Consider the following 19,518-nt stretch of genomic DNA (forward strand, 5'->3'; position numbering starts at 1 on the left):
TTTATTCTTATTTAGTGTATTCAGTTTTATTTTATGTCAATGATTTAATTTAATAATATATAACATATAATAATTGCATTATTATGTTTTATATTATTTTAAAAGGCTTTCTTAAATTAATTCATGACCTCAATTTCCCAATCTAATTTTTCTCAGAATGATTTATTTTTTTCTATCTTCACCTAATTCTCCTAGATTTTCCAAAATCTAGTCTTTGTGGCTAGGGAAGGGACAACTTATAATCAGTTACACTTCTTAGAGATTGGTTTTCCATCTGATGTGGAATTAGAGGGCAACATGCAAATTTTTATAGTGTTAACAAGTGCTCTAACATTTAACCAAGAGTTTGCATCATCAAACTTTTCAGAAAAGATAAATATAGCATCATTAATAGATATCAAAATTACAAATAAGCATTATAAATAGCCAAATCTGACTGCAAAATTAAACCAAAACTCATCATATCTACTCAAAAGTTCAATTTCTGAACTGTTATCCAAAGCTCAGTAAACTCTTTTTTAACGGCTCAATATATAAAATATTGCACACAATAACATTTTTGTTTTCTATATCAGTGATGTACAAAAACTATTTTTTTTTTTTGAGGTATAGCTCTACGTTACATCTCTTATGTTCTCTTAGGCCTTCTCTGTGAGATCTCTAATTTTTGAAACCTTATATTAGTGATTCCATATTGATTGTTCTTTAATTTACTTTTATATATATGTTACCTAGTTACTGGCTAGAAAAATAAATGGTAAGATAGATGCTTTTGTAACATAATAGATTTAAAGAAAGGCTAACCTAAATAAGAAGAAATGATAGAAGGAATGTAGGTTATTTCTTTTCTTTTCTCTTAACCATTAAATTTGATTGGGTCTTTTAAAAGTTACTATAAAATATGTAAGATATTCAAAAACCTTTAAAAATATTACCACAAACATAGTTATTTTCATCACTCAGTCTGTGAAATAAAAGCTTATACATAGAATTGATTTATTTTAGGTTAAGAAAGAGATAAAGCCATTTTGTAGCAGAAATTGTTTTGTGTTGTATTTCAAAATCTGAGCTGGGGAATCTTAATATTTAAGAGTATGTAATATACAGAACTCAGGTATATAGCTTCAATTTGAAATGTTATTTGATATTTTGAGAAAAAGTAACATACATGTAAATAAAAATATACATTACCTATTATATATAATATTCTATATATAATATTTTTTTCTATATATAATATTTTTAAAAGGCAACATGGAGAGTCAAGCTGTACACAATATTCTTGCTGGTAGAGATGCAAATTTAGTGATGCAGATTTGGAGGAGGAACTGAAATTTTGTTTCTCAAAAATTGAACCAGTTATCTAGAGGAATTGTTCTCAAAGTTGGTTCTCATTGAACCAATAGCATTGTTGGGAACTTGTTAGTAATCCAGTTCTCAGGACCTACCCAAGATCTACTCAATCAGAATCTCAGGTATTGTGACCCAGAACACTGTTGTTATAAGCCTTCCTGATAATTCTGGTGCATACTGAGGTTTCAGAACCACTGATCTGATTTGATATTCACAGGATGGATTGTTGGGTTTCCACAGGGTTCTTTAATTGAAATTTATTTGCCTGAGCATTTTTCGTCAGTATTGGCATATATTGTATACATACATATGTATGCATAGATAAATAGATGTGTGTATATCTTCTCAGTTACAGAGTAATCTCTAGTTTTCTCAATAATATGTATCTATTATATTCAATATCATGACACCTAACAGTGGTTTGGAAATTAGGTCTGCCATTTCTGTAGGGGCTATTCCCATTATAATAGACATTTAAAAACTTTTGTTTCCTGATTAAAAGGAATACTTGCTATTCTTATTAAAGAGCATATTTTCTTAAGTGTACTTAAGAAAATAATGGACCTGAATGACTTGGGTGAATTTCGGAATGATATAAGGGAGGATTAGTTCTGCTGGATATGTAGTATAAAGACTTAAAAAGAAACAATGTTACATTAAGATATTTGGAAGCAACTGCAGGAGAAAGAACACACACTTCAACACATCTTGATTCATAAATCAGTTTACTTGTCTCTGATAGCAGGAGCAGTGAACTTGTGAGCAATGAATTTTTCTACTCTGTCAATAGTTAAATATAAGGAGGTTGACTCTCAGGTTTTCCTAGTCTTCCCTGGAAATTTTTAATCTTTTAGTCAGTACTTAATTCATAATGAAGAGCTGCATTCCGGACATTGTTCTTAGCCATTGCTTCCTGCTACTCACAGTGTAAAAACAAATGAATATTTTAAATGGAACTTACTCAGAGACTGAATGCATTTACAGATCCAGATGTAAGGTCATTGGGGAGCTCATTACTCTGATTACCAAAATGTGTATTGATTTTATTTCTGTCCATGTTCTTTCTTCTAAGATAGTTTATGATAAGAACACAAATTTCTGTTGGACACTGGTTAGTCATTGTGGCAGGTCTAACATGATAAAGTTCCGTATGTCTGTGTTGATTGTAAAGCCAGTGAGATCCCATACTCTTGTGCTCTCTTCCATACAATTGAGATTTTCTCCCACTATTCCTAGAGTAAATCTTTGGTACCAGTTCTGAGAAATTGCAAGGCAGAACAATTTGTGGGGAATTAGCTCCATCTCAAAATCATGAGTCTTCAAATGCTTTTGAATAAAGTCTATACTAGACTTAGATTTGGTTGAGTCAATGCCACACTCTTACGACTTAGCTTCAGAATCACATACTTTGTTATGCCCTAGGCTTTATTATAATTGAAATTTTGATAGTTGCTCTTATTAAATGTATAGCATAAGTGTATGACATAAGTTGTTCATAAGAATTAAATGTATAGCATATCTAATTAAATATATCAAGCATAAGTTCAGAATTAATAAGCAAGTACATAATCATTGATGACAAAGTGTGAAAAGCTTTATTCAGATATAAGAAATAACCTACTTTCCTAAAAGTTAACCATTGGAAAAAAAAAATAACCTACTTTCCTTCTACTATTTCTTTTTATTTTCATTAGCCTTCCTTTGTAGCTATTTCCTTATAAAAGCATTAATTCATCTTATCTATTTTTAGGCAGTGATGAGATAACTTGATATGTAAAATATTATTCTTGTTGATCTGCTCTTAGTGATCTTTGAAATTGACTTTTCCTCTTCGTGCTTTATTATTTTACTGAAATGATTAATGAAAATTTTATTTTTTGTAGGTTTCTTTGGTTACTTTAGTTGCAAACACTCTTGGCTACTCAGACCTTGGCCCCATTAAATCCCTTCGGACACTTAGAGCTTTAAGACCTCTAAGAGCTTTATCTAGATTTGAAGGAATGAGGGTAAGAAAATGCTAAACTTTTTAATATCCTTGTTTTCTAAATGGAGTATAAAATATAAAAAAAAGTATGTAGAAATTATGGGCTGTTTATATTAATATGTACATATATCTACAAATATACATATAGATGGACTGTTTATATGTGTGTGTATGCATATGCATATACATAGTATTCAGTGCATATTGTTTAACAAAGAGTAAATTAAATATAGTAATGCCTCCTTCACATAATTTTGTTAGGCAGTAATCCAAATAAGTGACTTCTTTTTTAAATGAAAATCTCTATACTAGGAAACACTATTCATTCTGATAACATCTCCCATATACAAGTTATCAAGGACTTGCCTGTATCCAATGCTCAGATTTTATAGGGCGCCTGGGTGGCTCAGTCGGTTGAGCGTCTGCCTTCAGCTCGGGTCATGGTCCCAGGGTCCTGGGATCGAGCCCTGCATGGGGCTCCCTGCTCAGTGGGGAGCCTGCTTCTCCCTTTGCCTGCTGCTCCCCCTGCTTGTGTTCTCTCTCTCTGTCAAATAAATAAATAAATCTTTAAAAAAATTTTTTTAAAGAACTAACCTGGGTAGGAATCATAAGAAAAAAACAGGGAATTGGAGCGGCATCAGCCACACCTTAAATTTCATCCTTAAAATAAATGTTTCAATGAAAGTAGAATTATCTCCAAATTACATTTGACACAACTAAAGCTCTGAGAATTTACATAATTTGTACTAGGCTGCACGGTGCCTGAAAAGAGATCATTTTGTAGAGACAAACAAGGTGAGATAAATAATGACTAGTAGCAACTTAGCTTTAAGGGCTGTATTAAGCCAGCAACTTCATAAAATGCATGGACGACAATGACCTTACTCTCTCCAATTAGTCCATATCCTCATTTATTGCTGCTTTCCTCAAATTTCCTTTTCATCAGCTTTATACTTGCTTTCTCATTCTTCTGTTGTTCTCTTGGCTGGGAATGCTTCTCCCTGCCCTGTCCCAACCCTGACTCATCAATATAGCAGACAGATACCTACCCAGCCAGTAAGCCTCAATTTAAATTTGCTTTGTCTCTTCACCATGGGGCATAAGTGGGCATCCTCCCTCTATGTTCAGACATACAAAATCCTTATTATGCTGTTTTTTACTTATTTACATGACTGCCTCTCTACCTGTAGTCCCTGAATAACTCAACATGTGGATTAGTCTATCTCACTGCTTCTCTAAGTGCGATCCACAGACCAGCCATCAGCGTCATCTGAGAACTTATTAGAAATGCAAATGCCCAGGTCCCGCTCCAGACATACTGGATCATAAACTCCAGGATGGGGCTTGGAAATCTGAAACCTCGGGCAAATATCAGAGATCTTCTGGTCTAGCAGATCTTTAGTGTTACCTCTGCTAAACTATGACTGTTTAATGCATCCAGTGTACCCATGTATATGAGAGATCATGATTACACACACAAAAAATCATAAGTCAACCCTTTCTATCATATAAGAATTGAAAAATTTAAATTTACGTTATTAGGCAGAAAGGTGGGATTGGAATCCATTGGCATTAACTTCATTTTTGGAGCCCTGGTAGAATGTTACAATCTGTCTAGAACTTATGACTGATTTCTCGACTCAGACAGTATCAGCATACTGCATTTTCATGAATGAAGAATATACTTTCCCTTACAAAACTACTTCCCTCAGCAATGAAGCCAGCACATTATTTTATCCTCTCTTCTCTTTGTTCTTTATCTGTAATAGAGCTGATGCAGGAGAATGGTTTAATATATTTGGAGGGCCAGATATGTCCCTTTAGCATTTATTAATCACGCAAAAAGGGTATGTTCCTTCACACTGCAGGATGATTCTGAAGAATAAATGAAACAGTGATTCGAGGCATTTTTGTCGTTAGTTTCCTTTGAGTCTTGAGGCTCTTAAGCTTATTGACTTTCCCAAATGGCTTCTTATCAGACCGATACGTACCTATCTCCCTCAGAGCACCGTTGCTCACATTCTTTCAGCAAACCTTTTAAACACCAATGATGTGTCAGTTATTATTCTATAAAAAGAGTACAGTGGTGAAGAGACCCAGTCCCCCAAGACTGAATAGAGACACAGATCATGGAGAGACAGACAAGGGAACAGTAGTTATTCTAGGACATCAGCTATAAAGTAGTAAGCATGCAGCACTACAGAAACATGGGGGAGGTTGGAGTGGCTGCCACAGGAAGTCCAGGAAGGCCTCACAAGGAGTTGACATTGAAGCCGTGACTCACAGAGTGGGTCCAAATCCCAGGCATGTAGGCATTCCAGGCAGAGACACTACCTGGGGGAGAAGCACAGGATTGAGTGTGCAAGGCCTGTTTGAGCAATGACTAGAAGATCAATGTGCCTAACTGATAAGCACAATGGGGAGGCCAGTAGGAGGTGAGGATGAAAGCATGGACTTGAACAGGAGTTGGCCACTTTGAACTTTATTCTCTACTCCTGTTCTTCCTAATCCTTTTAGTGTCATGTACACTATTGGAATCTCATAAAAATACGAATCATCTCTTCATTAAAAAAGTACACCTGTAATGTTTTTCATATAATTTCATGCTCGCATAGAATCTCAACAGGCCCATAGACCCTAGGGTAATAACTATTGCTCTAGACCAGAGGTCAACAAACTAAAGCCCACAGGCTGCTTGCCTGTTTTGTAAAGGAAATTTTACTGCTTCTCAGCCATATCCATTTGTTTATAATTTATTGCCACAGTGGCAGAATTGAATAGTTGCAACAGAGACCATATAACCCTCAAAGCCTACAAATATTTAAGAAAGTGTTTGCCAACTCCTGCTGTAGACAATCTGAAAAGTAGTCAGAGATGCTTAATGTTTCACCATTTGGAAAAAAGAGGGAACACAGTGCTCTTACTTAACAAATTAGTCTTTAACACATTTGGACTCAAATTCAGACTAGAGCTGACGTATAAAAAGACAGGTAGGTTTTGAAAGGTGGGGTAATTAGGAAAATCTGGAGAGTGATACTGATAGTCTGCATGCAGGAAAATTGGAGTGGCAAGAGGCACTGGTCATTAATAGCAGTGGAAATGCCAAAAAGCAGAAATAAAGGAAGTATTAAAGATAACTACCTCATTTTTATTTTAACTGAGGCAAGCATTGTCTATATTTAGCCAAGGACTTATATATAAAGTATATTTAGACTGAGAATAATAAATTTGAAAAGGTGGCTCTCATTTATCAGATGAAGAAACAGAGGTCCCAAGGTCTTAATTGAATTCACATATCACATTATTAGCAGAACCAACTAAATAGAAAGGGTTCATACAATAAAAGACTCCTAACCTCAACTCAGCTTATATACATCAATAGCTTCTGTATATGGGAGAATTTTAGCACTGGTCATTCTAGGACTATGAACCTTTAAATGTACATTTTATTTATCATTCATACTTAGAAATTTCTTTTTTTTTCCCTAGAGTATGCAGATTTAGGACTTCACCTTACATATATCAGGTTTTTGGTTTATTATTTTTATTTTTTCATTTATTTAAGCTGTGGTATCATTTTAGTTACTTTGTTTTGCACTGTGGCTAATGGTTTCAATGTGTGTTCATCATGTATTTTAGTAAACTTGTTCACAGGGCTCCTGTCTCATTCTGTCTTGCTTGGCATACTACTGAGCTAGACATTCAATTAATACATGTTAGTTGATGATTTGATGTCTTAAACATGTAACGGTGGCTTTTCTAATTTCTTTAATTCTGTATTGTGTTTCGTTAATGTCGACCATTTAACATTTTTACTACTCCTAATCATCCTTTTCTTTCTTTTGAATACTAGGTGGTTGTGAATGCACTCATAGGTGCAATTCCTTCCATCATGAATGTGCTACTGGTGTGTCTTATATTCTGGCTAATATTTAGCATCATGGGAGTAAATTTGTTTGCTGGGAAATTCTATGAGTGTGTTAACACCACAGACGGGTCACGCTTTCCAACAAATCTAGTTCAAAATCGTTCTGATTGTTCCGCGCTGATGAATGTTAGTCAAAATGTACGATGGAAGAACCTGAAGGTGAACTTCGATAATGTTGGACTTGGTTACCTGTCTCTGCTTCAAGTTGTAAGTGAGCCCTGTCATGAATGCTTGATATTTTGGTAGACACTAGATGAGGGATAGAAGTCATTCTTTAAATAATCTATTACCTAGAAATTAAAGATAAGGTACTTTGTGACTTTAAAAAGGAGACTTGGTCTTTCTTAGAACATGTACCTATAAAACATGAGTTAAGAAGCAAAGGTTCTGTTGCATTTGAGAATCATTAATTCATAATAGACTTTTGGTGTCATGTGGCTCCTCACCATTTACACCATCTGAATGTTGCTCCAAAAATAAATAGTTTTTGGACTGCCAGTTTTACACTATATGGGAATGAGAAGAACTTCCCACTATCATAGAGGATACTTAAAAAATGGAGAAAAAAATGTTTCCTGTCTTGTTCATAAAATTCTCCTCTACCTCTGGAAAAATAAAAGTTCATGTGCAAACTTTGCTGGATTTGTAACAACCTGTAAATAATTAACTAGGACTAAGATTTAGATGTGACTTGGGACCATGTCCTTTTTGTTCTTGACATAGCATCTTTATATTAAATTGGAATTTTGAAATACAGTAAAACACAGTGATTTGATGTCACTAAATGTAACAATAAATAGACTAAACTCAGGTATGGCTATTTTAGAGTCTGAGCCTCACATTCAGATTTTATTATTGTTATAGGCAACATTTAAGGGATGGATGGATATTATGTATGCAGCTGTTGATTCTGTTAATGTAAGTATTGATCATTATTACACTAAACTTACAATTTTTAAAGCTCCTTAGTTCAGTTTGGCCATTTTCAAATAGTAGCTCCAAGGAGCCCTTGGTATGTACACACAGAATGAAGCACTTCCACCTTATAATAGACTAGCAATTCTGTGTGCAGCATTTGGTGACTGAACTTGCTCAAATTCTGGCTCTCTCATAAGACCTCTGCACCTGACTTTGAACAAATTACTTTGCCTCTCTCAGCCTGTTTATTGACTGAAAAAAAACAAAAAAATTCAATGTCCACTTCATGGCATTGTTCTGAGGATCCAAAAAGAAAATGTAAGTAGAGCACTTTGTACAGCCTAGCAATAACAAGTGCTCAATGAATATGTTTATCAAAATAAAAATTCAATAACAAATGCTATTCATGGGTTTAAAAAATTTTATTCATAGTTTTTATTGTTTTTATACTTAAAATGCTGTGGAAGAGTTTATGTGAAATGAGTTCCATGCTAAGAAAGTTAAATCCAGTGAAGACATTTCTGTCATCAAATGAAGAAAAAAAAAAATCAGCAGAATTTCTATAAATATGGTTATCTCCTCTTTTACAGTTTTTTTCTGGAAATAGAAAACATACATTAGGTCACTTAGTTACTAAATTGTCCTACCAATCTGAGAACAAGTACTATGTATGGTTAAGTCCTTTGTAGTCATTTGAAGATTATATTCATGTACATAGTAAGCATGTAATAAATATTTACTTAATGTTGAATAAATTTTTAAGAATGTTTATGCCGATCCTTAAAATGTTATGGCTTCTGAAAAGCCAAGTTCACCTAGGATAGAACGATTTGGATTAACTTGTCAAACCATGTGAAAAAGAAAATGATTAATGTTATTGTCAACATACAGCTAACTTTTGTTAATTTTATAGGTAGACAAGCAGCCCATATATGAATACAGCCTCTACATGTATATTTATTTTGTCATCTTTATCATCTTTGGGTCATTCTTCACTTTGAACTTATTCATTGGTGTCATCATAGATAATTTCAACCAACAGAAAAAGAAGATAAGTATTTTAAGGTTTTTATACTGCACTGAAAAATATGAACAATTATTTTTCTAAAAACATAATGTGGAAATTTAATTTGATATCAGTTAGTAATTAGCTTCATTAGAACTTCATTGATTTTTCAAATAATTGACCAGGATACAGTACAGATATGCTTAATATCACTCATCTCTGCATAGAAAATAATTATCCCCTAAGTCATGACTATTTTTAAGCAATATGACAAGTGTTCAGTTTTTTTCAGTGTTCCCTATAAAAGACTAATAATTTATAATTAAAATTAGTGCACTATTTATTTATTCAAGACACATTTCATTCATTCTCTGAGCCACTGTTCTGTGGGATATGTATTGGGCTGGCCCATGATGGACAACAACACAGGATATGGTTCCTGAGCTCAGGGAGTTTATATTACAGCAGAAGAAATGATACCTGTAATGGAAATTAAGATTTGTTAAATGTTGCAAATGAGATACTCTCCTGAGATTACTGTTTCATGACCCTTCACGTCAACTGCATTAATTTCTCAGGGCTCCTAGAAGCAACTACCACAAACTGGTGGCTTCCAACAACAGAAATTTATTCTTTCTTTATGGAGCCTACAAGTCCAAAATCAAAGTGTTGGCAGGGGAGGATCCTTCCTTGCATCTTGCAGCGTTTTGTAGCTCACGGAGCTTGTGGCTTACGGAGCCTACCTTCAGTCTCTGCCTCCGTGGTCACATGGCATGCTCCCTCTATGTATCTCTTTCCTTTTCTTATAAGGGCACAGGTCATATTGGATTAAGGGCCCATCCTACTCTGGTATGACCTCACCTTACTTTAATTACATCTACAATGACAGTATTTCCAAATAAGGTAACTCTGAGGTACCAGGAGTTAGGACTTTAAAATATATTTTGGGGGGACACAATTCAACCTAAAACATCCACCATAAAATATATTATTATTATAGACTTTGTCTTAAAAGTGTGGGCAGCCACAGAGAGGTTAAGTGATTTACCCAAGATCATGCATCTAGTAAGCGATAGTTTTGATAGAGTCAGCAGTTAATCCCATATATTTTTTAGGTCCTCTACTATTCTATATCCCCCAATACTACAATATGAAATAGTGATAAGTGTAATAAGAAAAGTTAACAAAGCAATGACAACAAAAAAATAAGTGGGCAGTCAGAGGAAAAAATAGATACAAATAGAAAAAAACAGCTATGGAAAGTTGTATGATTTATGTGACAGTTGGTAGGCTTTGGAGGACAAGTAAGACCTGTCACAGCTGAGAGGCAAAAAGATGAATAATCCGCAGGGAAGGGTGGAGAAATGTGTGAGCACATGCACAGGGCTGACAAACGAGACAATAATCCAGGAGGAATAGGCTTCATCCAGTTTGAGTGGAGTTTTGAGATGGAGTTTTTCTTTTTAAGTTTTTATTTAAATTCCAATTAGTTTCCAGTGTAATATCAGCATGATGGGTATAATACAGTGATTCAACACTTCCATCCAATACCCACGGCGCATCCCAAGTACGCTCCTTAATCCCCATGCCCTATTTAACCAGTCTCCCCACCCACCTCCCCTCTGGTAACAATGGAGTTTTAAGAAGAGAAATAGTGAAAATGAATGAGGTCTTGCTTGAGAGCAGATCTTCCTTTTTCAGTAGGAGCTGATGTGTCATTGAAGTATTTTGAGCAAGGGAGTACATATAATCAGGACATTGGCACTTACTAAGATTTGATGATGTGTCTAATTCTGTGTAAAGTATTCCACATGTGTAATCTTAGGTTTTACAACAAATCTAAAAGATGTTGTGTCCTCACTTCCCCCTCAGAGAGGTTGTGGTACTTGCATGTCATCCGACAGCTAGAAAGTAGCTTCATTGCAGATCCAACTGGAGTCTTGTCTTCCAGAGACCATGAAAACTCAGTTCTGATTTTAAAAATGGTGTTATACACAACTAATGAATCATTGAACATTACATCAAAAACAAATGATGTTCTATATGCTGGCTAACTGAACATAATAATAAAAAAATATTAAAAAATAAAAAGAGAAAATGAATCCTGTAATGATGTATAGAATGATTGGAGAGAGACCAAAGACAAGGTCAGACTCTGCATTACCTGCCACCTCAACCACACTTAAGTCTTCAAATTAGTCATCTGCAGCAATGGAGAATATGCGATATGTTCAATGAAGAGATTGTAAGAGGTAGAGTCTACAGTATGGTCTGTGACTTGTAAGAGATAAAGCATCTAAGAAGTCTCATTTTCCTGTCAAAGTTGACTGACGTGCTGTGGCTGCAGCATCATCCACAGGAAAAGATATTTTTCAAAGATAAGGGGTAGACTTCAAAGAGTGATTTTAGATATTGACTTAGCATCTCAGAAAAGACAGATGTATGTGCAGTGAAATATCATTATTGTACATGATTGATATTCACAACTGGAAGAAAATTTAGTAAATGTTGAATGTTATTTATGCTTACATTTTCCAATACAGGGTTTTTTATTTCAAAGATATTTTAAAATTCCATCTTCTATTCTTACATTTAATATCTGAGAGTTACTCTTCACTAACATTATCATACATTCATGCCTTTAGACAGAGAATCTTTAAAAATTGAGAATCTTGAAAATAATTTTACAAAGTATACTCTAATTTTCAATTTAATTATTTTTCCAATTTTAGTCATTATAGATGTCTATATATGATATATAAGCATATACATACGATTCCCCAGTATTCCTTGAATAGGATAAATTAGACAAGTATCTAGATAAAGCCATGTGACCATGAACAGGACAGCCACAGCCCTAATTGCTTTAACCTCCTTGCTTTTAAGTATTATTCTTGCAACAAGAATTGCCACTGGAGGATGGGCTGACACCATTACCATTACTCTCAGGCAAAAGTTACTAATTTAGAAGCGCTGACAACTACCACTATCCCCTGCCTTCCTTCCAGTATTTCATTTGCAATTTAAGCGTACCTTTTATTTTCTGACCTTTTCTGAATGGCTTCAGGTTTCTTTCTACCCTACTAAGAGACAGGACTAACACTTCAATTAACCTAAGCTTTGGAGCCTTTCTGCTAGATACTTTGTGTCTATGAATTCATCTAATCCATAGCCCAGACTAATGAAAGTGGCATCTTTACACAAAAGTGTATACACTGGCCTAGTCAGGATAAGTAGCTTGTTTCAAATCAAGTAACAGGTCCACTGGCAGTCAGGACCCAAAGGTCTTTTTGACTTCAAAGCCCATATTCTTTTCATAGTGTATTCCTGCCTCTTAAGGCTTTTTAACTTCGGCACTTTGGTCTCAGCTCATGGTTCTACCAACTAACCATACCTCTTCTAATAACCAACCCCACTTTACTAGTTTTTCCAAATACCCATCACTTTTACAAGTAATGTTTTCATTTAATAAGTTCATGAGATTTAGGGTTTAATTCTTTAGAAAACATACTTTGGAAAATTAGAACATAAGTTATTAATAGGCTCAAGTTATAAAAGGAAAAATATGTAGTCTATTTACAGAAAGACCTAGTATAAACCTGGGTACATATGGGTAAATTCTAAGTAAAGCAACCCTTTTCGGTAACTATAACCTTATTAGGAAGATTAATAACGATGACAGTAACAGCAACTAACAATTATTGAGGGCTTGTGTATCTGGCATTCTTTTGAGTGTTTTGAATGCATTATCTCAATTGATCCTCCCAACAAACCGTCGAGGTGTAATTACTCTTGTAATGATAACATGACTTAAACTGTCTTCTTAAAGACACTAAGAAACTTGCCCAAGGACAACAGAGAATTTGAACAAAGATGATCTGACACTAGAACTAAATTCTTAAGTACTATGTAACACAGCTTTGACATAGTGTGTAATATTGAAAAAGACCAGCCTGATCTATAGAGTATCTTTCATCTAGCTTTTAAAGGGATGCATTTGCATTTTGTATAAGGTCTCTAAAGCTACAGTAAAACCAAGTTAAACAACACAAGCTCCTCTATTGGAGCATCTTGTAATCTCCTCCTAGTTTCAACCCACCTTTTATTATTTTGGCAACCAGGGTATCATTAAGAGATGTGCTATTTTGATTTTTACCTCGAATTCATAGTTCTCTTCCCAGTGTTTTCCTAGCTTCTTCTGGGAAGTTCCTGACATGTTATGGTACTCAGCCCTTGCTGATGAGTAACATTGGCCCGAAGGCTCTCCCTGATGCCTAGCATCAGTATGTAAGATAAACACCAAAGACTGTATATCAACTAGAATAAAGGTAAATTAAAACATATTAAGAAAGAAAGGGGAGTCTGGTTACCATTAGGTATTTGATAAGTTTTTTTAAAATGCAGTATAATAGGAAACTGAATATTGCCTAATCCAAGAAATCTAAAGGGAAACCATAACCAGATATCTCGTCTTTAACTCTAGGACCCTACAAGTTAAGTAAGGATTTGAGAACTGTAAATTCCCCAAAATAAATTCCTAATTACATGGATCATACTACTTTATCCCATGACTAAAAAGTTGATATTATAGATCAATGTAGAAAATACACAAATATGTAAAAATTACAGATAATTTTAAGAAAATTAGCATGTCCTAAAAGAACACATAGGCATTCTTTGTGAGATTTGGACTCTTACAGTGTTGAAAAGATCAAAAAACTTCATTTAGATGTTAGTTATTTTTACTGTTGAAACTTAGGGTTTCAACAATTAAGAAGTCCTTCAGGTCAAGGATCCTGGATCCTTGGTAATTTCCTCAATACTTAGAATGCTATTATGTACAATGTTGACACTCATAATGTTTATTGAAATCCTTTATTGGAATGAAAAAAGTAGCTCACCAGTTTCTTGAAACACACACACAGATATATGTGTTACATGTTCATTGTACAGTAGTCTCCCCCACCCCTTATCTGCAGGGGATGTTCCAACACCCCTAATGGATGCCTTAAACCACAGATAGTACCCCACCTTAAAAAACAAACAAAAAAAAACATGTTTTTGCTTCTACATACATACCTATGGTAAAGTTTAATTTATAAATTAGGCACAGTAAGAGATTAACAACAATAACTAATAATAAAATAGAAAATATACTGTAATACAAGTTATGTGAATATGGCCTCCTTCAAAATATCTTATTGTGCTGTACTCATCCTTCTTATAATGATATGAGATAAAATGTCTACATGATGAGATGAAGTGAGGTGAATAACCTAGGCATTGTGATGTAGCTTGGGCTACTATTGACCTTCTGACAGTATGCCAGCAGGAGGATCACCTGCTTCCAGACCACAGCTGACCATGGGTAACAGAAACCATGGAAAGGGGTACCATGGATAAGAGGGCACTACTGTTTATTCTTTTTCTGTGCTAAAGGAATATGGCATTTGTAAATGAATACAAATAAATATAAAACTATTTTTGTTATTGTTTTGGCCCCTACTTTTCATTAGAGTCCCAAATATTAGACAAATCGTCAAAAAAGTTATTCAGTGTTCTTATTTCTTATAACCTTTGCTAATATATTAGTTATCTAGCAATAAAATGCCTGATGAGACAAATAGCAGATAAAATCAAATATCAGCACATAGTTTAAAATAACACAGGTTACCTCACCAAAAGAAAATTGAGCCAATAATTATTATATGCAATATATATATTTTATATATGCACATTACATTATTTATGGAGAGTCATGGGCCTATATCTAAGTAGTTATTTAAGACGTATTTTATTTATAGCTATGTGCCACATAATAAAATGCATTTTATTTCTATATAAAACATTTTTAACCTGTCTTAATGATCTGAGAAAAGATCTAGGTAATGATTCTGGTTTTAACTAGGTTTATTTTTTATTTCTTTACCTTGGAGGTCAAGACATCTTTATGACAGAAGAGCAGAAGAAATATTATAATGCAATGAAAAAGCTGGGATCTAAGAAACCACAAAAGCCAATACCTCGGCCAGGGGTAAAAAAACAAAACAAAACAAAACCAGTTCATCCTTAGACAACACAGGGGTTAGGGACACCAACCCTCCACACAGTTGAAAATCTGTGTATCAACTTTTGATTTCCCCAATTCTTAAACTACTAAGAGCCTACTGTTGACCAGAAATCTTACTGATAAACTGAACAGTTGATGAACACATAGTTTATATATACATGTGTTATATACACATGTATGTACATACATACATTCTTACATAAGGTAAGCTAGAGAAAAGAAAATGTTATTAAGAGAATCATAAAAAAGAGGAAATACATTTACAGTACTATATTTATCTAAAAAAAGTTCATGTATTAGTGGACCCATGCAGTCCAAACCTGTGTTGTTCAAGGTATACATGTATATGTACATATATATATCTCTAGCATATAAATTTTCAAATTATTTTAATTCATCTTTAATGTACAACTAGTTCTTAAACATAAATGCTAATATTTGAACAAAAGTCCTTATAAAACTAAATATATGTATTTTGAACATTACTGCAGTTCTTAGTATTCTTATTTTTTATTTTTCTATAAAAATGAAAACTAATTATATATGGTTTTACTTTTATATTAGCTATACAGCTTACTACGAGTACAATGGTCTGTAGAGGATACAAATAAAATTTACTTTTGACTGAAATGTATTTATCCAAATGACGATTTTATGATGTAGTGATTGCTATCTATCATTAGGGTAAAACTAACTTGCAGATTTTTGATATTGTGACAAATAGCAAGAGAAGCAGTTGGACTGATCATGAATCTAAACTTTTTTTCTACTGTGAGGTCAAAGACCAGAGCGGGCTCAGATGGAAATAGTGAGTCTTAGCCGTCAAAGGATAGTTTGTATTCCTCTAACAACTGGCGGTGGGCGGGGGAGTGGGCAGACACAAAAGTTTAAATGCATTATATGCATTTCAATTTATATTCAACATAACATACCTTGCCAAAGAGTCATAGCTGAAGACAAAGCCAGTTAGTACCCAGCTGCCTACATGAGGATCACCTGGCACTTTTTTAAATGGACTCATTGCCAAGTCTCAACCAGACCTACTGAATCACAGCCCTGGTATTTAATTTTTTGCTTGCCCCACTTGATTTTGGTAAAATGCCTTAAAACTTTCTAATGCAACTATAAAAAGGATTTTGAAAAATTTCGTGTTTCCTGGAAAGCATAATACTAGCAGTGAGATTAAAAGGAAAGGTGATATATAAGTATGGGTATGTATGGAAATATGTTCTATACATGAAAGAGATAGGAAATTATATGTCTCATACCACAACAGTCATATCAGTGCAAGACCATGTAACACATTAGCTAAAATAATATGACAAAGTAGAAAATTAGAGACATGTTATTTTATTAACTTGAAATACTCCAGGTAGTGGAGCTGAGGTTTTTATAGTAAAAAATTACCTGTGACCACGGCAATTCATATATAACATACTAGGGTGGATGAGTTTAAAAGCAAATGTTAGTATACACAACCAACGGAAACCTGGCTGGTCTGGTATATACCAGAAGTCAACAACAACAACAAAAAGTTTTCATTTGCTCTGAGTTAGATTTAACTCATTAATAATATTTCTTCTAAAAATCAAGAACCTATGACCAAGAATAATTTATGCAACTTTTAAAGACAAACCTTTTTAAAATATTTTCTATTAATGTAATGATGAATGGCTACTTGCAAACTCTACTCTACATTCCATATTATTCTTGTTTCGTTACAGAACAAATTCCAAGGATGTATATTTGACCTCGTAACAAACCAAGTTTTTGATATCACCATCATGGTTCTTATCTGCCTCAACATGGTAACCATGATGGTAGAAAAAGAGGGACAAAGTGAATACATGACGGATGTTTTATACTGGATAAATGTGGTTTTTATTATCCTTTTCACTGGAGAATGTGTGCTGAAACTGATCTCTCTCAGACACTACTACTTTACTGTAGGATGGAACATTTTTGACTTTGTGGTTGTGATTCTCTCCATTGTAGGTAAGACCATTTTGAATCAAACTAAACTTCACTTATGCTCAGAGAAGCTTCTGAATTCTTGAATGTAAATTTACTTTTGAGTACATAAGTAAAAGGAAAGAATGAAGGAGCCTTAAAGACAAAACTAAATAAAACAAAGACCTCTGTGTCAGAATTCCTGGGTTCATGCTCCAGGTCTCGAAGCCACAACTTTTCTATTTGTTAGAAGCATATAATACTCCTTGATATTTGATTTCCAAGATTACCCTTCAAAGAAGTAGCAACTGTGTCTATATGTAGGTAAATAGGAGAAAGACCTATATGGGAGGTAGAAAAACCAATGGAGAATCTGAAATCACCTCTAGTTTTAGCACATCATGAGAACTGTCCCTTGATTAATGATCATTAATAGCCAGAATATCCCTGACTCTTTGTAAATGTTCTTTCTGAATTTGAAGTGAAGGTAAGGTCTCAAGAAATGCCATTTTCATTTCTTACAGCCTCATACTTGGCAAGTCTAGAAAATAGAATCATTTCTCAACCAACCGCAGTCATGGCCATGAATCACAGTACATGACTGTATCCTTCTTCCCCTTTCGTTAGCATAGCTGTTTCTCTGTCCTCTTGTTTTCTCACTATCTGCACATGCCTTCCCCATATTTTAGGATTGCATTTATTTTTAGAATTACAAATTTTAGACAGAAGGAGATTATTTTAATACACATTCAACTTACAGATGATGAAACAGGCAGGCCCAGAAAGGTTAAAGGTCACATAACCTAACACCTCAATATAGAATACCATGTCCCTTAGAAGAGGCATTCAAAATCAGTTTTTGAAAAAAGAGTATTAAGATATCAGAAAACAAATTAAAATTTAGGTAGGAATCTCAGAGTAATAACAAGCAAAATAGTGGAAGCATTCCCATCAAGTTAGGAAGGAAAAAAAGAGTGTTCCTCTATCACCTCTATTTTTAACAGTGTTGGCCGATGCAATTAGATAAGAAAACAGAGGGATACATGGAGCAAATGATCTTCATTGTCAGATCATATTATGACATTCTTTAAAAATGAAAGAGAATCAACCAAAAAAATGGATTCAATTAGAGTTCAGAAGGTACAAACTTTAAATCACGTGTATCGATATTAATAAGTGGTTTATATGTGGACAAAAAATTTAGAAAGTATACCTAAAGAAAAATCTCATTTGCATTTGCAATAAAAATAAACTATCCAGTAACAACTTTATTAAGAAATGCATAAGACTTCTATGAGGAAAGCTAACAGACATAAAAGAAGTCTTAAATAATTGAAAGGCTTTTCTTATACTTGGATAAGAAGGCTGTCACTGTAATCATGACCCTTTTTGAAATAAATTAATTTGTAAATACAGCGTTATCCCAATAAGAATATCAACAAGTCTTTTTGCTTGGTGGAAATAATATATTGGCAATATAAGTCTAAATGATTCTAAAATTTATCTGGAAGAAAAATTAAAGTAATGGGGAGTGACTTATATTGCTAGATACTTAGACTATTATAACACTGATGAAGTAAAACAGTGTTCTCAATGGATTCATGTAGATAATTCAAAATTTAACTTCACTATGTAGAGAATTACTAATTTGCTCGGTAGAAAGATTACATGAATCAAAAATTAAAGTGTTAAAAATGGATTCAAGAAAAAACAGACTTATAACAATGAACCTGAAAGTCCTTCCTATTTATGACACAAATTTGAGTCTATGAAGAAAAAAATAACAGATTATATAAAAATCAAAATATTCTATGGAGAAAACCTTACCACCACCTCTCCCCAGTCAAAAAGATTGAAAGACAAAACACAGGGAAAAATTGTATGTAGCATGTAAGACCAACAAAGGATTAGCACTTTCAGTAGAAAAATAGTCTTCCTAAATCAATAAGAAAATAGTAAATATCTCATTAGAAAAATGAGCAAAGGACTTGACACGGCCAAAAAGAGAAAGTTGAAAATAGACAACAAGCACACAAAACGTCCAATAAACAAGAAAAAAACGTGGATTTTTTCCAACAAAAAATTTATAATGAGGTGTTTTTGAAACATCATAAAAATTTTCTGGTAAAAATTTAAAGAACCACAATACTGGTTGAGCATGTGGAGGATGAGCACTTCCATACATAACTATGAAGAGGTATACAGACTTTCTGGTGATAGGTTTGGTGATATATAAGAAAATCTTAAATACACTGTTTGATCATTTATTAACATATTATCAAATAATTCTCATGTAACTAGAAAAAATA

At 33.8% G+C, this 19,518-nt stretch overlaps 1 protein-coding gene and 1 long non-coding RNA gene across 8 annotated transcripts in view; one reads left to right on the plus strand and one right to left on the minus strand.

The window, feature by feature from the left end:
- Window positions 1-19,518, plus strand: part of SCN9A (sodium voltage-gated channel alpha subunit 9) — a 181,441-nt gene that overhangs the window by 156,852 nt on the left and 5,071 nt on the right. For all 4 annotated transcript variants that reach the window (XM_025853659.2, XM_073883016.1, XM_073883025.1 and 1 more), the window contains 6 exons: window positions 3,237-3,359; window positions 7,191-7,472; window positions 8,130-8,183; window positions 9,097-9,234; window positions 15,119-15,223; window positions 16,984-17,254. In XM_025853659.2, the coding sequence (XP_025709444.2) occupies window positions 3,237-3,359; window positions 7,191-7,472; window positions 8,130-8,183; window positions 9,097-9,234; window positions 15,119-15,223; window positions 16,984-17,254 (973 nt within the window). The remainder of the gene's footprint in view (window positions 1-3,236; window positions 3,360-7,190; window positions 7,473-8,129; window positions 8,184-9,096; window positions 9,235-15,118; window positions 15,224-16,983; window positions 17,255-19,518) is intronic.
- LOC112810178 (uncharacterized) overlaps window positions 1-19,518 on the minus strand; it is a 42,329-nt gene that overhangs the window by 14,284 nt on the left and 8,527 nt on the right. For all 4 annotated transcript variants that reach the window (XR_012375380.1, XR_012375379.1, XR_012375377.1 and 1 more), the window contains exon 3: window positions 3,704-3,881. This is a non-coding gene — a long non-coding RNA (uncharacterized lncRNA). The remainder of the gene's footprint in view (window positions 1-3,703; window positions 3,882-19,518) is intronic.

The sequence above is a fragment of the Callorhinus ursinus genome, unplaced genomic scaffold, assembly GCF_003265705.2.
Source record: "Callorhinus ursinus isolate GAN/ISIS: 27379988/994484 unplaced genomic scaffold, GSC_fseal_2.0 scaffold2, whole genome shotgun sequence".
NCBI classification, from domain to species: Eukaryota; Metazoa; Chordata; class Mammalia; order Carnivora; family Otariidae; genus Callorhinus; species Callorhinus ursinus.